At 46.9% G+C, this 18270-nt stretch overlaps 1 protein-coding gene and 1 long non-coding RNA gene across 2 annotated transcripts in view; both read right to left on the bottom strand.

Annotated features, from left to right (window-relative positions):
• Nucleotides 1–18270, bottom strand: part of LOC307225433 — a 180651-nt gene that overhangs the window by 50526 nt on the left and 111855 nt on the right. The window lies entirely within an intron of this gene.
• On the bottom strand, nucleotides 21–17327 carry CDC42EP1 (CDC42 effector protein 1). Its single transcript, XM_079992886.1, has 3 exons — nucleotides 17126–17327; nucleotides 10366–11406; nucleotides 21–5033 (listed from the first exon to the last, which is right to left on the bottom strand). The coding sequence occupies exons 2-3, from the start codon at nucleotides 10781–10783 to the stop codon at nucleotides 4198–4200; spliced, it is 1254 nt and encodes a 417-aa protein (XP_079849012.1). The 5' UTR covers nucleotides 10784–11406; nucleotides 17126–17327; the 3' UTR covers nucleotides 21–4197.

Raw genomic sequence — 18270 nt, 5'->3', positions numbered from 1 at the left:
GAAGACTACCACATCACCAGTCAGTATATAATATATGTGTATAAAAATTGTAATATTGAGAACAGTAATAAGTGCAAGGAATACATAGAAGGGGGGAATCTTTGGTTTGAAGCTTATCAGATAAACCAGAAAGATCTTGGAGAGATGTTTGTCAAGAGCAAGCAACACAAGGTCCCCTCTCTGCTTCCCTATAACATATAGAAACATGGCCAGGAAGCTATGGAAGCTCCAATTGGTGACTGGTTTTTCACACACCGTCAATCCCTTGGGGCATGGGTTGCCAACATGACACCCATGGACCCACACCCACCCACAGACACATTCACTGGCAACCACAGGGTTCTGTTTCTCTGCCTGCTGAAATTGAGCCAACGGAAATGCTTTTTGCCAAGGCTAATTGTGGTGGTTTGTGACACCACCACCACCAAAAAGCCACACACACAGCCGTACCACTATTAGGCTTTGAAGATTCATATTTCCACCCTTTTACTATTATATTATGGGTTTTTATGTTGTAAACTGCCCTGTGTTCTGATGAAGGGAGGTATAAAATTTTAATAAATTAATAATAATAATACAGTCGCCTGATCATTGTGGTGGGGAAGTGATCATCCTGATTATTGGAGCTTGAGGAGGGAAGGTTAACTCTTGCCTCCCCATCCTCACTCTCCAGGAAGATTACCTCCACTGGGTTTGCAAAAGGAAGCAACAACACTCCCCCCCCTCCCAAGTCTAATTGCTGGCAGAGGGGGGAGTTTGCATGTGTGTGTAGTTGCCATGGATTTATGTGTGCTTGGTTTTGGTGTGAGCATGGTGCCTTGCAGCAACACTTTTCTCTGGTTTGCCCACAGGCTGAAAAAAGAAGTTGGTGATCCCTGCTTTAGGCCTAAACCAGTCATGTTCTTAAATGTGCCATTGCATTTAACATGCTTATATATATATAGAGAGAGAGAGAGAGAGAGAATGCAATTAGCAGCTGTGGTGTGTATGTCTGATAACTACTGGGACAATAGCAGGCAGAGTGGAGGAGAGTAACTCTTTCTTTCCCTAATGTTGTCCTGACAAAAAAATCCTTTGAAATTGCTGTTTGCCGAGGGAGCAAAACTTCCTTTGACAACAAGGGCTGTAGCTCAGTGGGAAAGTTCATATGCAGGGGGTCTAGGTTCAAGCCCTGGCATTCCCAGGTAGTGCTGAGAAACACTTGCCTGAAACTCTGGAGGGCCACTATCCATAAGTGGAAATAATACTGAACTTGGTGGGCCAATTATCTGACAGTATAAGGCAGCTTCCTTTTTTAAAAAGTGCACGTTAAACGCAAAGGTACATCTAGCCTGGCTGATAGATTTAACCCAGTGCTTCCTAGAACCCAGCAGCAACCACCAGAATGACCAGCCCTGGAATACCAGTGTGAGCAGAGTATTGAATCTCCCCACAAATGCCATTTATGTATAACTGCAACTGCAACTCTTCAAGTTCCTCGGGTCACCAGTGGGTTGAGGTCAGCAACTCAAAACCCACGGGAGTGAGGAAGCCTTCCTCCACAGTGCTTGTCTATTATATTCCTGCTGTTACTTCCTGCTTTCCTCTCCCTGCTCCTGCCACATAGATCTCATTGGCAGTTTTTGCAGGAACGGGCTTCCTCCAGCCACTGCCAGCTCGTTGAACAATCAGAGTGCTGTGAGGGACAAGTTGTGTGACCTCATCCCCCAGAAATCTCTGCCTTGGCACAAAAACCTCTCTGTGTGAGCGTCGGGGAAAACGGGCTCATTCCAGAGAGGCTGCATTGCCAAGAGGCATCTAAACCAGAGGACACGTGGAGCGCTGTGATCCAACACCCCTTGTTGAGCAGAGACACCAGGAAGGAGAGGAAAGGACAGGCAAGGGTTCCCCAAGCCCTTGGAGAAACTGTGTGCTCTAATCATTAACGCTCTTGGACAGAACTAGCAGTATACAAACAGTATACAATACTGGACCTTGCTGGACAGAACTGTGGAGAAAAGAGCTCCTGAAGGGTGTATATATTATGGGCAAGAAAAGACTCCTTTGCCTTATCTGTCCCTCCCAAACACTGGGGAGAAGGGCAGTGAGACTCTACTCTGGACTGGTGTTTGCTTGAGTCAACCGAGCTAGACACCAAGAGAGCAAACTTTATGGAATCTTTTCGCAGTAACTGGGTCAGGGAGGGAGAGGAACAAAAATGCATCTTCCTGGGTCTTTCTAAACATGATTTCTATGGGAAATCATGTGGTGTGATGCATTCTGAGTCTTACTGGCAGCCATATCAGATGCTGCACAATGACTTCTTCCTCATGGCTGGTATGTCCTCTGAATACCAAGCGTTCGCTCTTTGGCATCCGCCTCATCCCTTTTGTTTATCATCTAAATAGTTTCTTGAGAGCAGAGTGATTTGACCACAGAAAAATGCAGACAGGGCTGGAAAAAGGCTGTGTATGAGTATTTCCTAAAATATGCAGAGTGGGGGGCAAGGGGAGAGTTGGACTTAGGAGCCTGATTCTTATGTTGTTACTATGCTAGGAGAAGATGACAACAACTCCCAGCCTTTTCTGTCAGGACCTCTTCAAAATGTGCCTCATGAGAGGATTCAGAGTGACCCACCTCATGTTTCGCATGAGGTGTTTCCCCACGAAAAGCACCCCTATGCGTAATTTACCAGCTCAAAGAGAAGGCTTGACCATATTCACTCTTTCTGGGGTGGGAAATTGTTGCTGTGGGAGAATATTTCCTGTGAGGTACATTTCAAATGTACTTCTCCCCACTTTGTTAGTGAAACTTGAGGTGGGGTAGAGTCTTTGAGGACTCGATAATGCCATTATGTTTGTCTGAATGGCCCCTGAGGCCACATCTTTGAGGACAGGGATGGGGAAAACCAGATGTTTTTAGATTCCATCTCCTATCATCCTGCCCATTGACCATGTTGGCTAAGGCTGGTGGGAATTTGGTTCCAACATCTGGAGCGCCACATGTTTCCCATGTGGGACAAGTTAGGCATGTTAAGGCAGACTGAGGGGCTCTACCCAGCTATACCCTGAGAAGTGCTTTTTTTCCAGAACAAGCAGCCTGTGGGTGAGCTACCACAATGGCAGTGAGGCTGTGAGTGCTGGGGACACAGTTAAAAAACAACAGGTATGGCTTATGGGACTTACATGCCCTATTCCTGCTCTAGGAGACCCAGGGAGCAGGGTGAAAAGAGGCCCCCCTCTGTCTCCCATTTTGTGAACTGGATTCCTACACTTACATAAAATGGAGGATCCTGAACTCAATTTCTGTGCAATCCCTGGAAGCAGGGTGAATAACAACTTCATAGATAGGCTTCCCTGGAATGAGCTCAGAGTGATACCTCATAGAAGACCAAAATGTACATTTCCTCACTAGAATGCAAAAGGAAGGATAAACAGACCAGGTCCAACCCAGGTTTCAGTAAATGAAGAAATGGATGGAGCACCAAAGAGCCAATTTGAGGTCAAATCCAATCCAAGTCTGGTGTTCCTTATAAGCAGAGGAGAGATGACATCTTGGATGGTTTGATGTTCAAATATCAGACTGGAAGATTAGTGACTGTGATCTTTACCTCAAGCAGAAGACAAAAGTATCTCCTGATAGATGAATAATGTTGCATTGGGACTGAAGGAAGCCTAGCATCTTATGGCTTTTGCTGTTCCACCTAGACCTCAGGTTTGCTCCTTTTTCAAAAAACTTCCCTTCTTATAATTGTTTGACAGTGGTGTGCAGGGTCTCCTTGGTTTTTTTCCTCTTTCCTTAAGGATAAATTCTTTTTACTGGGCCATGGAGGGGTCATGGCACAATTTGCAGTGACAGAATCAGTCAGCCAATGGAGTTAAAGGGAAATGTGAACTCATTAACACCTGTAAATGCTGGCTGCATCGCAGAGCCATGATCTCAATGAAAGAGCCAACAAAGGCTAGCCATCTCCTTTGTATGGGTCTGCTTTACTTCTGTCCCTTTCTTTAGACCACCAAAGCCGGAAGGAGGAGCAGGAGAGCAAAGCAGGTAATTAAGCTCCCTCCTTCACCGGCCTATCACCATCTAGAACATCTCCAAAGAAGGCTAACCCTGTGAGTTCACACACCAGTTGGCCTGCAAGGTGCATAGTTCCCTTTAACACTGGTCTCTCCCTGGGAGTGTGATGGGAGGTGACAAGAGAGCATCTACAGCTGTTCAAACCTTAACTTCATCGTCCTCCTCATCAACATAGTCAAAGGAATCACTGTGCCTCTCCCTAGCAATGCTTGCTCCATCTCTGTAGAACTCTTCTTCTTCTTCTTCTTCCTCCTCCTCCTCATCTTCCTCCTCCTCTACTCTGTGGTGCCATCTGGCCTTGCGTTCCTGCTGTTCAGCCTTCAGTCGCCACATGTTGGCATCTGGGCTTTCCCACGAGGCTTGGTTTCTTGGCTCTTCTCGCTGCTGCAGGCTGCGGTAGGAAGCTAACACCTGGGCTGCCCGGTTCAATTCTCTTGCTTCCATGTCGCAGCCATTCTGGTGCTCTTGCCAGTGGGTTTCTTTCGGCACTGCTCCCAGCTCAGAGGGCGGGTTCTTTCCCCTAGAGCAGGGCGATCCTTCCTGCGACGACTCTCTGGAATGAAAATCCCCATTGGCACAAACGGATTGCACCAGTGGTGAACTGGCCTTGGAGCGAACCCAAAAGCTTGATGCAGTTTTGCTCTCTTCACTTTTAGCATGAAGAGACCCTGGTCTCCAGGGCAATGAGTCCTCCCCACTGGTGTCCTCTAGGCAAAGAGGTGAGGCAGTGTCGATGCAGGCTGAAATTTTGCCCTCCCCTCTTTCCTCCTCTTCTGTGTTGCTGCGGTCGTGATCTCCTGAGAAGCTGATGACATGGAGGAGTTCACTCATCAGGGAGGGGCCAAGATCAAGGTCAAGGCGAAAAGACAGCAAGGAGTCTGAGCGATTCAGCGCTGATTCGGCACGGTGGGAGCTTTCCTGGGTCTTCTCTGAGCGAGGAACACGAGGGATGGTGCAGAATCCAGATTCCACTCCTGAAAAGGCAGTGAAAGCAATGGTCAGAACAAAGCATGGGAGAACCTGTCCTTTGCAGTACACAGCCTTCTCCAATGTGGTGCCCTTCAGATGTTTTCGAATGTAACACCCATCACCCCCACATCCATTAGGACGGGAATTGTAATCTAACAACTTCTAGGGAGAATCAGGTTGGGGAAGGCTGGTGTAGGATGGCAATCCTCTTATCCATATATCATACAAAACATATGGATGGGTCAGCATTCGTCTCCCGGTATCCCAGGGAAAGGGAAAGCTGTTTTGTGTGGCCCAGTCCTTTTTAAAACCCTGCGAGTCTCTGTCCCTCACAATTGGAGAGATGTTAACAGATGTGATAGCAAAAGAAGGGTGAAAACTAAGCAAGCGTGTCAGAATGAAGACCACATTTATTACGTTTGACAACTGATACGGCTTCCAAGACCCAGTTTTGCTGCTTTTCAAGTGCTTAGTCAAGGTTTCTCTGCATCAGAGGATGGCAATTTCAGGATGAGGTTATCGTAGAAGGAGCGCACTGTGTCAAGCTAATGTTGATTCATGTTTGCTATGCTCATGCACATTGTGTTAATAGCATGCAACTAAAATATGCAAATTAGCCACAGCTCAGTGGCTTATGAGCTAGTTCCAATGAGCAGCTCTCGATGCTAAAAGCAAATGGTTCATCCCTGAGCTCACCCGGTATCCTCCCTCCCTCCAACAGAGTCTCTATCAGATGTAGAGAGTAGAGGAAATATGTGACATCTCAGTATGATAATGGCACACCACTTTTCTTGCTTGTCTTTTCTATCCTCTGGCAAATAAAACTCAGTGGCCTGAGCTTCCCAAACTTTCAAAAACCAGGGCAGAGGGTGTTTTCCTACCTTTGAGGCACAATGTACTTTCACAAAAACACATCATTTATTCAGTCAGCTCCCAGAACAGTAGGAGGAAGGTGTTTACCTTGGAGTTAGGGGGCAGGCTAGTTAATACTTTGCTTTTGCCCAATCAGTCATGGCTCAGGGGTGACATACCAAGATTTGGGGGGGGGGGTTAAGAAGGATGCTTCTTACATCACCCCAAACCAAGGGTATCCAAGGTGGTTCCCTCCAGCTGTTGCTGGACTCCATCTCCCATAAACTCCAGCCATTGGCCATGCTGGCTGGGGCTGATGGGAGCTGCGAGTCCAACCACAGCATTGGCTATCCCTGCCTCTATGTCTGTCAGCTTTAGGGTGGGCTGTGTCCTCTATCAGGATACTATCACTTTCCATACAGAGGCAGAAAGAGGGGGATCGATGCTGCCTTGCTAGATCCATTGGGCATAAACTGATGGGCCATCCAATAGCTGCCTAATAACTCAAGGCACTCTCCAGTCCCTCTCAAGTGCTACAAGTAGTGTGGGGCTCATTGGTTTAAAGATACTTTGATGTAGATGCTGATCACTTTTAAGTTAATAGCCTTTGTGAATAACCTTCAGTCTTTTGTGTACACCGTTATGATAAGAGCAGAGTGAATTCTGCACCAGGGACATTTGGCCTGGGTGATGAAATCGTAGGGTTGGCTGCGCCGCAAATAAATAGCAAGCAATGGGATTGCAGGCTTGATTGCACTGCAATATTAGCTAGATGAATTGGAGAGAATGGGGAACCAGGTCTACATTTGAATGACTGACCCAGGCTTCTCCTTTACTCATAAAGCTGGAATTAATCTGGGTGAAAAGAAAAGGCGATATAAAGAAATCTGGGGGCGGAAGGATGTGTGCGCGGCAACTGCTGCATGGCTTGCAATGTTCGACAGAGGGCAGCATTGCCCTGCTCTCCGCCTTGATGAAAGCCAGGCAGGCGCCAGCAATGCTAGAGGGGGCCAGGCAGTTGGGGAAAAGCCATTCTGCAGCAACAGGAGCTCAGAACAGAGACCGTTATTCACCTCCCTGCTAGTCCCACCTCAGTGCAAATGCTGCAGTGTGGACATTTCGTATTGGGCGTGCAGAGTCTAGACAGAGCAAGCAGCGTCTTTGTTTAAGCAGTGAAAGTCAGGCTAGCTGCTATGCAAAGCTTTGAGCTCAGATCACCACAGGGCAAGAAGCTTTAGTTATGCGGGTTAGTGGAGGGTCTAGGCTCCCCCTTTTAGGTGAATCAGGCAATGTGTTTTGCCAATGGAGCAGGGTTGCCCTATTGCACTCTGTCTGTCTGCTTCTCCCTCCATTCAATACTCTCTGTTCCAGGATCCATGTTACTGTCACCTTTCCCCCATATCCCCCTCTCTTCCTTTCTCCTCTGCCAAACATGCTGTAAATTCCTTACCCAAAACACACACACAGTCCTATTTCCTAACAGCTGCATGTTCGGCATTTGTTGCCTGAGACAAACATCCAGACTCGAGACAAAAAAGACAGGCTTTTCCGGAGCCTCTGACAAGGCTGCTCCCAAATTATTTAACTATCACCTTACATGCCCATGACTATCTGACAATACTGGACAAACCAGGAAACCAATGTACAGCCCAATCCTAGGTTATGTGACAGTGAAATTATCTCCACTGCATTTGCACATTTAAGACTTCTAAAACAATTGGGCACAGGACTGAAGCCTTAGATTTCTTTCTCCATCTTTTATTTCCTTCTCTTCCACACTTACTAACCCCTAAAGTAATACCAGTACTGTAAAATACCAGCCAGTTTTTGTCTCACATATTATTATTATTATTTTAAAAAAATTCTAAGCTGAAAAGGCTACCAGTATGGCTTACATGGGAACAATGACAAGCAGGACTCATTACATATCTTGATTCCAATCACAAATCAAATATATTTTAAAAGCAAAAGTGTTAATGCTATCTTCGCTCACATGCACTGCGCACATTCAGCATAAGTTGTGAAAAGCTTTTCCATGCTATGCAAATGATACACACATATGTCCTGTATGCCAGTTGGGGGGTAACCTGTCTTTTACAGAGGTACAATTTGTAAATGTGCAGGGTTTTTCACAAATAACACTGAGCATGCAGATGAGGCAGAAGTGAGGTCTAGAGTTTCCAGACTTGAAGGGCTTGTGAAAGGCTTGAATCTCAAAGTGGACAAGGCTGCATTTAATAATAATAATAATAATAATAATAATAATAATAATAATAATAATTAAAAGATGGTGCATGCAGCTTTCAGTCTGGCATGAGCTGGCTGCAAATTATAGCATAGACACACTCTGGGTGTGCATCTGCCCTACTCTCCTCTCCTCTCCTCTCCTCTCCCAATTAACCTCTGTCTCCAGGACCCATCTCCATGACATCACCAAGGGCCACCACAAGGACTCTGGTTTGGGCCCTGGAATTTCAGGGTCTGGGATGCTCTTGACCTGACCTGGCAACTCTAGCAAGGACAGCAATAGCACTATCCTCCCCTTAGGATGCTCCATACTGTCATCATTTGCAGTCAGCAGCAGATGGTGGGGTTGGGTGTTGCTGTTCACCTTACTTCCAGTTGCTTGCACTGCTGCTGCTGCTTACCATAGAGACATGAGGCAGTGGCAAGGCCAACATGGTGCAAACACACTGGCAGGGACAATCCAGCACTCCTGCTGGTGTGTTTGCGCCCACCCACTTCTCCCTTCCTCCATTACTTCCTGGTAAGCAGCAGCAATGTGACCAACCAGAGGTCAGGTGAGCCATGGTGCCACACACAACTCTGTCTGCTACTGTTCACAGTTCAGCAGACATCAATTATTTTTCTCTCCTGGTTTGCTTGTACATTTTAATCTAATTTGACTTGCTCATGATGTCTGCAAAGCTGATCTTGTTGCTCTTGATTATTTTGCTCTAATTTCTACCAGTTTAGCTCTTGCAAAGTTAAGCTTGCTTATTTGCTAGTAACATGGTAAAGAAAGAAAGAAAGAAAGAAAGAAAGAAAGAAAGAAAGAAAACCAGCAAAGGACATCAGAGAGTAGCACTTTGATCTAAAGTAAACAATGAAGAAACAGATGAGAGAGAAAAGTAATAAGCAAGTCAATAAGCCAGAGTAGCAGAGGTATGCAAGCAAACAAGAAAGAATCAGTAGCTGTCTTATAGAAGACCCTATGCACTGCACTGACCTAATGTTTACTCTGAGGAAAATAAGACGTCTCTGAAACATTAGTCATTCCTGAAAATATCCAGGGCCTTTGCTTTGCTTTCCTGTAATATTCACTAACAGCATGTATAGTTGCAATGAGAGATCTACCCTGCCCTTTCTTTTCCTTTTCCCTTGTTTTTCCCCAAACCATGTTTCCCACCATCAGTCTTTCAGACTTCTGTGGAGAACTGGGTAGACCAGAAAACATACGTAGCTATTTCTAGCCTCTTCTTAATGATGCCAGGAGTATGTGCAGTGCATTCTGGGATTGCATGACTTGGCAGACATATCACTGCTTGTACACTGGTGGAAGTATATTGGAAAAGCCATCACAAGGAAATGGATGAGATCTATGGCGCATACTTAAATGCTTTGCTATCCTTTGCTTGGGGGGGGAGGGGGAGATTTATGAAAACACTCAGAGTCCTGGAAAGCTACGTCCCAACCAAAAACCTTCTATCTCCTTAGCTTTTATTTTATATTATGTTACTCACTTAAAAGTCTTCTAGACGTAAACATATGTACAGTCATGTTTGCCGGTGATGCCCATGGAACAACTTAAAATGCAAGCCTGTCATTTAATGTTGTTTATTGGACACGTTGCAATGACTCAGGAGAAAGTACTGATTTGTTAGTACAGCAAGCTGCAGACTTGTGTTGTAACAAGTAAAACAACTGAAGAAAAGAGATTTAATGGAATAGATAGAGAAAGAGCAATGAGGAATAGTTGTACTATTATGAAAGAGGCCAAGTTCAGCATGGGACGCAGGTGGCGCTGTGGGTTAAAGCCTCAGCGCCTACGGCTTGCCGATCGAAAGGTCGGCAGTTCAAATCCCTGCGACGGGGTGCGCTCCCGCTGCTCGGTCCCAGCGCCTGCCAAACTAGCAGTTCGAAAGCACCTCCGGGTGCAAGCAGATAAATAGGGACCGCTTACCAGCGGGAAGGTAAACGCTGCTCGCCAGAGCAGCGATGTCACGCTGGCCATGTGACCCGGAAATGTCTCCGGACAGCGCTGGCCCCTGGCCTCTTGAGTGAGATGGGCGCACAACCCCAGAGTCTGTCAAGACTGGCCCTTACGGGCAGGGGTACCTTTACCTTTTAAGTTCAGCATGCTGCCCTTAAACATGCACAGCACTCCTAAATAAACAGAAATCTCAAACGTATTCAGTAAAGAAGTATTTGCATATGTGTAGGAGTGAAGCAAGGCAAACCAATCCACCACCAGATGCCACCTACCATAGCCAGAGAAGCTGTTGGGAGTGCTCTTGAAGGCAAAGGGAACTCCAAAGCCATCGCTCCCGTAGCTTCCTTCATTGAGCTGCGGCAGTGATACGGCATTCTTGATGATGGGTGAGATGGCAGGGGGCGTAGGAGAGGCCTCGTCCTTGTTCCTGCTTCCTCGGCTTCTTAGCGGGCTCCTCCTCACGTGCCACAGTGTCCGAGCAAAGAAGTTGTTGGGCTTGGCTTCCTCGCCGCCATGGTTCCTGAGGAAGGAAGTGTCCCCAAAGGCATCGCCGCCACGACCCACATGCATGGTATGGCGGAAGTCCCCCAGTGGTGGGCTGATCATGTCCGGGGTCAGCTCCACTTTGAGACGGCGCTTGCTGTGGGAGCCAGACACCCAACCAATCACCGGCAGCTTCCCAAGACTCATCTCCTAGCCTGTTTATCGAAACACTGTCTCAGAAATACAACGAGGTGCCGTTCAAGAGAGGTGGGCACAACTCTGGAGGTGTTTGTGTCTCAGTGACCTGTCACAGTCCAGGATCCCGCCATCACTTGTCCTTCTGCTTTCTTTCTTGCTTCAGAGGTCTTTCTTCCAGCCTATTCAAGACCAACCTGTTGTGGAACTGCTAGGTTTCCAGCTGGGTGTGGGCACCTGATTTCCACCCACCTCTGTAGATCCCCTAGATAGCGTCTCTTCACAGCTTTAAGGAAGCCACCAGGCTAATTTGTATCTTCCAGGTTTGGGCCTTCAGGAATGCAGAGAGGATGTGTGTAGACTGGAACCCCTGTCTCTCTCTCCTTGGACAGAGGGAGGAGAAGCAGTGATCAAGGAGGCTGTTGTTACACCGGTCGTTGTTCCTGTCTGGCTGGAAGTGTGCAAAGCTGGAGGATTAATGTTAATCCGCTAACTCTTCTTCCGCCTGCTCTTTCTCTCTCCCGGCTTCTCTTATTCCACCTCCCACCGGTATGGGAGCTGGCTAACAGATGGGACAGCAGGTCGCCAGAGCCAGAGTCAAATGCCTTGATCCTGGATTCCTGCTGTAAGAGGTTCTGAAAAAAAGACAGAAAGGAAGGTGAGGCTCCTGAGCTGAGATGGTCTGAAACTGAAAACCTCAGAAGTGAGACTTTGCTCAACTGCTTCTTGTCGCCAACTTGTGTAGCAAAAGCTCACTTTTTGCATTGTGCTCCATGGGGCCCATTAAATAGGACTTCATCTAAACGACAAAACAATAACATCTCAGATGCCCCACCAGGTGGGTGAGGTTTTCTGCCTGTTATGCTTTAGTGCTCTCATGGTTTATATTTAGTGCAATATTGTTGGTCAAGCAGTTGTGGAGAAGGCACAAGGTCTTCTAATAAGCAGGGAAGAATAACTTTCCCCCTTATCTCCCCACTCTGCTAGCATGGCTCAGGATGGCCAACAAGATAGTATGAAACAAAATTTGATGGTGGGTGGAGGTTGTCCTAATTTATTATATCTGCATAAGTTTCATTGGTTACCAGTGATTACCATTAAAACCTGGCATGGCTTAAGCCCAGGATACCTTAGGGACCATCTCCTTCCATATCACCCTGCCTGCTTCTTAAGATCCTGAGAGGCCCTTCTCTGTGTCTCATGAAGGGTGGGAAGCCTGCTTCAGTGGGGTGGGAGGGCCTTCCCTGATAAAGGCACACCTGACCTTGCCCTATGAAGTGTGGTGGGTTGGCTTATCCACTCACTTGTTTTTCACTGCTTGTTGTGCACTCTTATTCTGGTGGGTTCTTACTGCATGTAGCAGATAATACTTTTTTGTTTTGACTTCAACTGTTCACCTTATCTCATTGCCCTGACTTTTTTAAAAAACAAAAAAAAAAAAACAGAAAACCATAATTATTAAAATGATTTGGAAGCAGCTCTGAATGGTATTTTGCTCAGGGTTTGAAATTTCAACAATGACGAAAAGTTCACAGGTTTGACATATTGCCAGATTCCAGTACAAAATTTCCTTTCATTGAGCTGGCTCCCAAGAAATGCTCTTATGCCCATTTCTCAGCTGAATGCCCTTTTTTTCTTTTTCTTTTTTAGCCTGTTGCCTTGTGCCGGCCCTGCCCTTAGCCGTTCCAGGAGCTACATCCCACCCCCCTCTCCATTTGTTCCCTCTCTTGCGGATCACCTTGGAAAGCACAGGTGCCAAGGCAGGCTAGAATGCCATGCTCTGTGCCAGGGCCACGTCTCCTTCCCAGCCCTGGCTCTTGTTTGCTCACTCAGGGCCCCTCTTATCTACGCAGCTGGAAATGAAAGATTAAAAACCTCAAACTGGGATTTATGACTGCCCTCCCCCCACCCCAGGAGGGGGAGAAAACAGTGACCCTCTGCCCTTCATCCCTTGGGGTAGCCAGTGTCACTTGTCCGTCTACAAAAGGACACAGAAGTGGTGGTCACCCATGGGGGTGAAGGCAGCCTGAAAAAATCACAAGATGGATCGCAGTAGTAGTAGTAGTAACAACAACAACAACTCCCTCTCCCCAGTGGATTTGCTATTTGCTACTTGCATTCAGTGCCTGCAGTGCTATAGCCTTCTTCTTAAATAATGGAAGGAGTTAGTCTTAAGCACATGGTGCTGCCTTCTGCCTGGGACCTTCCTCTACCATGTGCACTCTCCAGTAAACTATGGCTTCCATCACCATGGAAGAAATAGCTTGCTTGCCTTTACTGATAACTTTGTACACAGGTAGGCCACCCACACCCCACCTGAGCTCCATGCTGCCCTTCACCATCTTTGGCGCAGCACCCAAACTCGGGATGAGGCAGGGAGAGAGAATGAATGAATGAATGAATGAATGATGGATGGATAGATGAAGAGGAAAGAGGAATGAATGAAGTGAGAGAGAAAATGGTTGTTTGTGTGTGTGGAGAGACTGTATGGATGACACATGAATTATGAGGAGACAGGTAGAGAGAGAGAAGTGATGTCCATTTCTTTTTCTTTTTACTCCACCTGCCACCACCTCCCAACCACCTTTCCCCCAAGGGAATATCCACTCCCCCCCCCCAACCCGGGAGGTAATACATGAGCTTTATTCAAACATACTCTCTCATACACTTGACAGGAGCTAGTGAGGAATGCAAGATGCAATGTTTATTTATTTTTTAATATGTGTAGCCCACCTTCCTTTTTCAAAAAAGAAATCCAGGACAAATAGATAATATGCATCAATAATAATCAAATATAAAAATAATATTTTAAAAAAAGATTCATCAGAAGTGCTATCAGTTTTGCCACCTTCTTTATGGCAAGGCTCTCCTATCTTTAACAGCTGCAGGGGCCAAAATTCAATAGGTATAGTTTTATCCAAAAACAGAGATGCAATAGTTGAATTCTTCCCATCATGCAGCTGTTAGAGGCCCCAAAGCCCTGCCAGTAACAAATAGTGGCAACCTAAAATACAGTTATTGTAAATAACAGTTGCCAACTTTTTTCTGGCAGTGTTTCTGTACATTTCACAGCTGCACAACAAGCACAAATTCAAGAGTCCCAGGCTTTTCTTATCAACGTATCTCCATGCTGAGAATATTTCCAGCTAGATTTTCTGTGTGTCACGCAGCTATGAAAGGCACAGGAGCCCTTTCAGGAAAAAAAGAAGGGACTGTTGATGAAAATTTATCTTGCTTTTAATTCTCCCATTCCCTATATACCACAGAGATACAATCCACTGCCTAGAACAGCCTTCATAAATCTGGTGCTGATGTTTTAGAGTACAACTGCCATTATCCCAGACCTTTGGCCACATTAGCTGGGACTGATGGGAGCTGGTGTACAAAACATCTGGAAGGCACCAGGTTCAGGAATGATGGAGTCTAGAGCCATCAGTGGACCACATTGCCTGAAAAGCTCCAGAAATAGAGGATGCATTCCTGAGCCTTGCTTCCTCTGGAGCCTTCTCTCTTTGTAGGCTACGAGCAGAAACTGGGAATGTACAGAATTGTAATATACACCATTTTAAGAAAATTATGTGCTGGTTAAGGTAGATACATGGAGTGACCAGAACCAAGGGAGAACGGGATCTCCTGTAACTTTGACAACATTGAAGAAAATGTAATTTTTGCAGCTGGTCTTGTCACAGTGTGGCATGTTTGAGAAAAGATGCACCTGCTGCAATTCCCTGTTCCACAAACTATTATCAAGTACAAAGCACCAGGCATCTCTTGCATCCAGTCAGTCTAGAGCTAACCATTCAGGCTTTTCGTTACGTCACATTCAAGTGCAGCCAGTGAGCAAGCCTGAATGTACTGTAGTTGGCAGATACTATATTTCTATTACTTCCTACATCATGCTGACCAACATGGCAGCTTTTGCAGGAAGCTGGGTGTGTATGTTCTCATTTCTTGCACAGTAGCCTATATATGTTCATGGCATATCTCTACAACTGTACAGTCAGGGATAAGCACTGACTCTTCTGTCCTCTCCCTGTCCCTCCAAGTCCCTCATACTTCATTCCATTTGTGAGTTTGAGTGTAGGAACCTATTCATTTTATTTGTGTACAATGTACAATGGCCTGGTTGACACATCACATTAAACCATGGTTTAACACTGACTGAGGGCGAACATCTAGCAGGCCACAGCTTCCCTATCCCTGGTCTAGAGTGTTGGGCTAGGAGGCCTGCATTCCTAGTGAAGCTCAGTGGGTGACCTTAGTCCAGTCACTTACTCTCAACCAAACCTACCTCACAGGGTTGTTGTGAGGGGAAGTACCCTGTATGCCACTCTGAGCTCCTTATAAGAAAGGCAGGACAAAAATATAATGAAATAAACAATAAATAATTCCTGACACATACAACAACCTCAAACTCTAACTCTTTGAGTCCTTGCTGCCCCGGGCGGCAAATGCCAAGCAGTGCCCTTCCCCTGCAGCCAGAAGGCCTTGGTCTAATGCCCAAACCACAATGTGCCACTGGCTCCACAGAACTCCTTATCTTCCATCTTTGGCTCTGCTCCCTCTTTCGTTCTTTCTCCTTCCAGCCAACCTAGGCTGCTGCTGCTGAGACTACCAAATTAGTCTGGAACGAAAACAACAAAAATCTTTCCCACTCACTAGAATTCATAGGCCAAACATCCAGTTATGCCTTTGTTTGAGGAAAGCTCTCGTGGTCAACAGATGAACAATGGCTTTTGTTCTGCTCCTCAGTCTATGTATTTCATCTGTCACATGTGCAGTGGACTCCTAAGCGTATTTACTTGGCTCCTCCAAATGAGTTCAACAGTTGCATACTCCCAAATATGGGTGGATAGAATTGCAGCCATTGCTTTACAGCATTTGCCACCCTGGCCATCTGTCTAGAACAGGCTTTCCCAGCCTGGGGCCCTCCAGATATTTTGGGCTACTACCCCCTGCATGCCCCTGCTGATGGGAGTTGTAGTCCAACGTATCTGGAGGACACCAGGTTGGCACAGGCACTTTCCCCCTACTTTTCTAGCATCTCTCAGGTTGGATACCCAGCTTTCCTTCACCCCAGTCCTGCCTTTTACAAGAACCCCAAAGAAAGAAGAGAGTGAACAACATGAAATGGCCACCATCTTCATGATGCCTCTTATTTTAGGGGATTCTTCTGGCTTGCTGTTCTCCAGCCCACCATAGTCACACTAAACTTAATCAAAGTATCATGTTAGTTGCCCATTAGGCTTTCAGTTTTGATCTGGTAAAGTACAAAGAGGTCACCAGAGAGAGTTCTCTTTCAAATAAGAGTGAAAGGGAACTGATCCAGATGTCTCCTTGCTTGGAACAGCTAGAACCCAAATTGGCTTCCCTAAAGGTAGGAAAGAGATGATTCAAGGTGGTCTGAGAACAGAACTAGAACTGTTTGGAGTCACACTTTTGAGTGCAACGAATCCTTGCCCATTTCCCCTTGCTAGGCAACACTTAAAGCCATATCAGCTGAGCCATGTGGAACTGGAACCAGCAAAAGTCTAGAAGATCCTTCCGTTGGAGACAGTTTTCCTGCCCAGATCGGGAGAATAGTTTGGAAGGTCAGCCTCATAAGCCTTGAAAGCAAAGTGACGTGTGTGTGTGTGTGTGTGTGTGTGTGTGTATCTGATCTTGAATGTCAAAGTACTTCAGATGCACTTGATGAAGTGAACAGTAGTCACGAAAACTTACGCCATAATACATTTGTTAGTTTTTAAGGAGCCACAAGACTTTGATCAAAGTACTTCCTAGTCCCTTCACATATACACACTCCCCCCCCCCCCCGAATCCCCTTTCCTGTCTGAAAAAGCAAAGTGGCCTGCTTAACCCTTCAAAGAAAAGATGATCCAAACTACTTTCACCTGGCGTGCACACACATCACAACTTCTGCTTCGGTGACCATTTTCCTCTGTGACATGGCTCCCTCTTGACACCTTGGACCTTTCTCCACCCTGCTATCTCTTCTTCCCTCTCTGCTCATTTCTCCCCATCTACAAATCCCCTTTCAACTTACATTTCTCTTTTCTCTTACATTGTCACTCCCCTTCTCCTTCCAGTGCCCATCCCGCAAACAACTTGCTTTCCATTTCTCCTCCTGGCCTCTTTAAATTCACATTTTCCTATTACAGCTTCCCTCCGTTATTCCCTGCTTCTCATATGATGATGATGAGGATTTTATTTGCAGTTGCCATAGAGCTCTATTTCCTTTAAGGCCCCCGATGTCACTCCCCACCCCACAGCTCCTCTTTCCCCTTGCCAGCCCAGTCTGCCTCACACCCCTCATGTGTGACACGCATACAAATACCAAAAACTTTTGGACTTTACCTTATCTTGAGGGGACAAAAAAAGAGAAGACTTTCTGAGGAGTCTGGATTATTTTTTTTCTCCACACAGCAAACTTGCCGGCACGCCCACAACACGGGGAGAGCGGTCCCCCCTCGCCCCACACCGCCTGGCGAGGGATGCCAGTGACGTGAGAGACCCCCAAATCCTTCGCCCTCCGTTCCCTCACCGCGGGCATCCAGCACTGGAGCCGCTGGAGGAGGCACGAGAGGGATGTGGAGAGCGCGGGGCGGAGTTTCAGCCCGCCCTGACCAATCCGGAGCCGTCAGGGAACGAAGTCCGGAGGAATGGATTTCAAAAGTCCGGCCAGGGGGGAAATTCAGGAACTCCTGAGCCCCATCCTCCCCGCCCCCCCCCCCCCGTCTTTCCACATGAGACTTCCGCCTCACGAAGCGTCTGGCATTCTGGCTGCTCCCCCCTCGCGAAGTGGAATGGAGGGCCAACCTCTTCCCGCGCGCTCCCGACAAGACCCTCTTCTTTTCGCCCAAAACTCGAGAGGGGAAGCTAGACGGTGCGCCACGCGCGCAAAGAGCAGCAGCGCGCAGGGGACTTGAGAGCGTGGATCGCAGACGGTGGCGCAGCGGGGTCCTTTTCGACACCCTCCGTCTTTATTTTATGGGAGGGAGGGATTCAAGCGCGTACCGGAGAGTTTTATGTCCGCGCGCCATCGAAGTGTCTTCAAGCACTCTGTTGCCCTAGCGTGACAAATCCATTTTGACTTCTTGTGGTTAGGATAGGAAAGCGCCGGGAGTTGCACTGAAAAATGTGGGATCAGGGGTGCCAACTTGAATGAAATATGGAGGGGGGGGAGTAGGCCCCGCCCAGCATAATTAATAGCATGACGTGGTGTGTGCACACCATTTGAATGGCAATGTCCATCAACTTGGGGGGGGGGCTGGACCCACCTCAAATATTTTTGGGGGCCCCAAAGAGACCTCGACCCCTAGGAGTTGGCTCCTATGCATGGGATGCACCAGTAAGTAAGGGGAAGGCATAGATTAACAGCCCAGAAGCAAATCAGGATGCATGTGTAACCAGCCCACAATCAAATCAGAACAAATGCTCAAGGAAGGCCAGGCGTCGCCTCACTTCTGTGTAAGCTTTGGGCAAGCAAATCAGAACGAATG

Source organism: Podarcis cretensis, assembly GCF_951804945.1.
Source record: "Podarcis cretensis genome assembly, chromosome: 10".
Lineage (NCBI taxonomy): Eukaryota > Metazoa > Chordata > Lepidosauria > Squamata > Lacertidae > Podarcis > Podarcis cretensis.
The sequence above is the reverse complement of the archived record's forward strand: the minus strand, read 5'-3'. Positions and strand labels throughout refer to the sequence as shown.

What these genes read in the sequence shown, in the direction of transcription:
- CDC42EP1 (XM_079992886.1), bottom strand. Translation starts at nt 10,783, where the DNA reads ATGAGTCTTGGGAAGCTGCCGGTGATTGGTTGGGTGTCTGGCTCCCAC. An exon ending in CAACAGCTTCTCTGGCTATG is followed by an intron (nt 5,034 to 10,365) that starts GTAGGTGGCATC and finishes CTGCCTTTTCAG; the next exon opens with GAGTGGAATCTGGATTCTGC.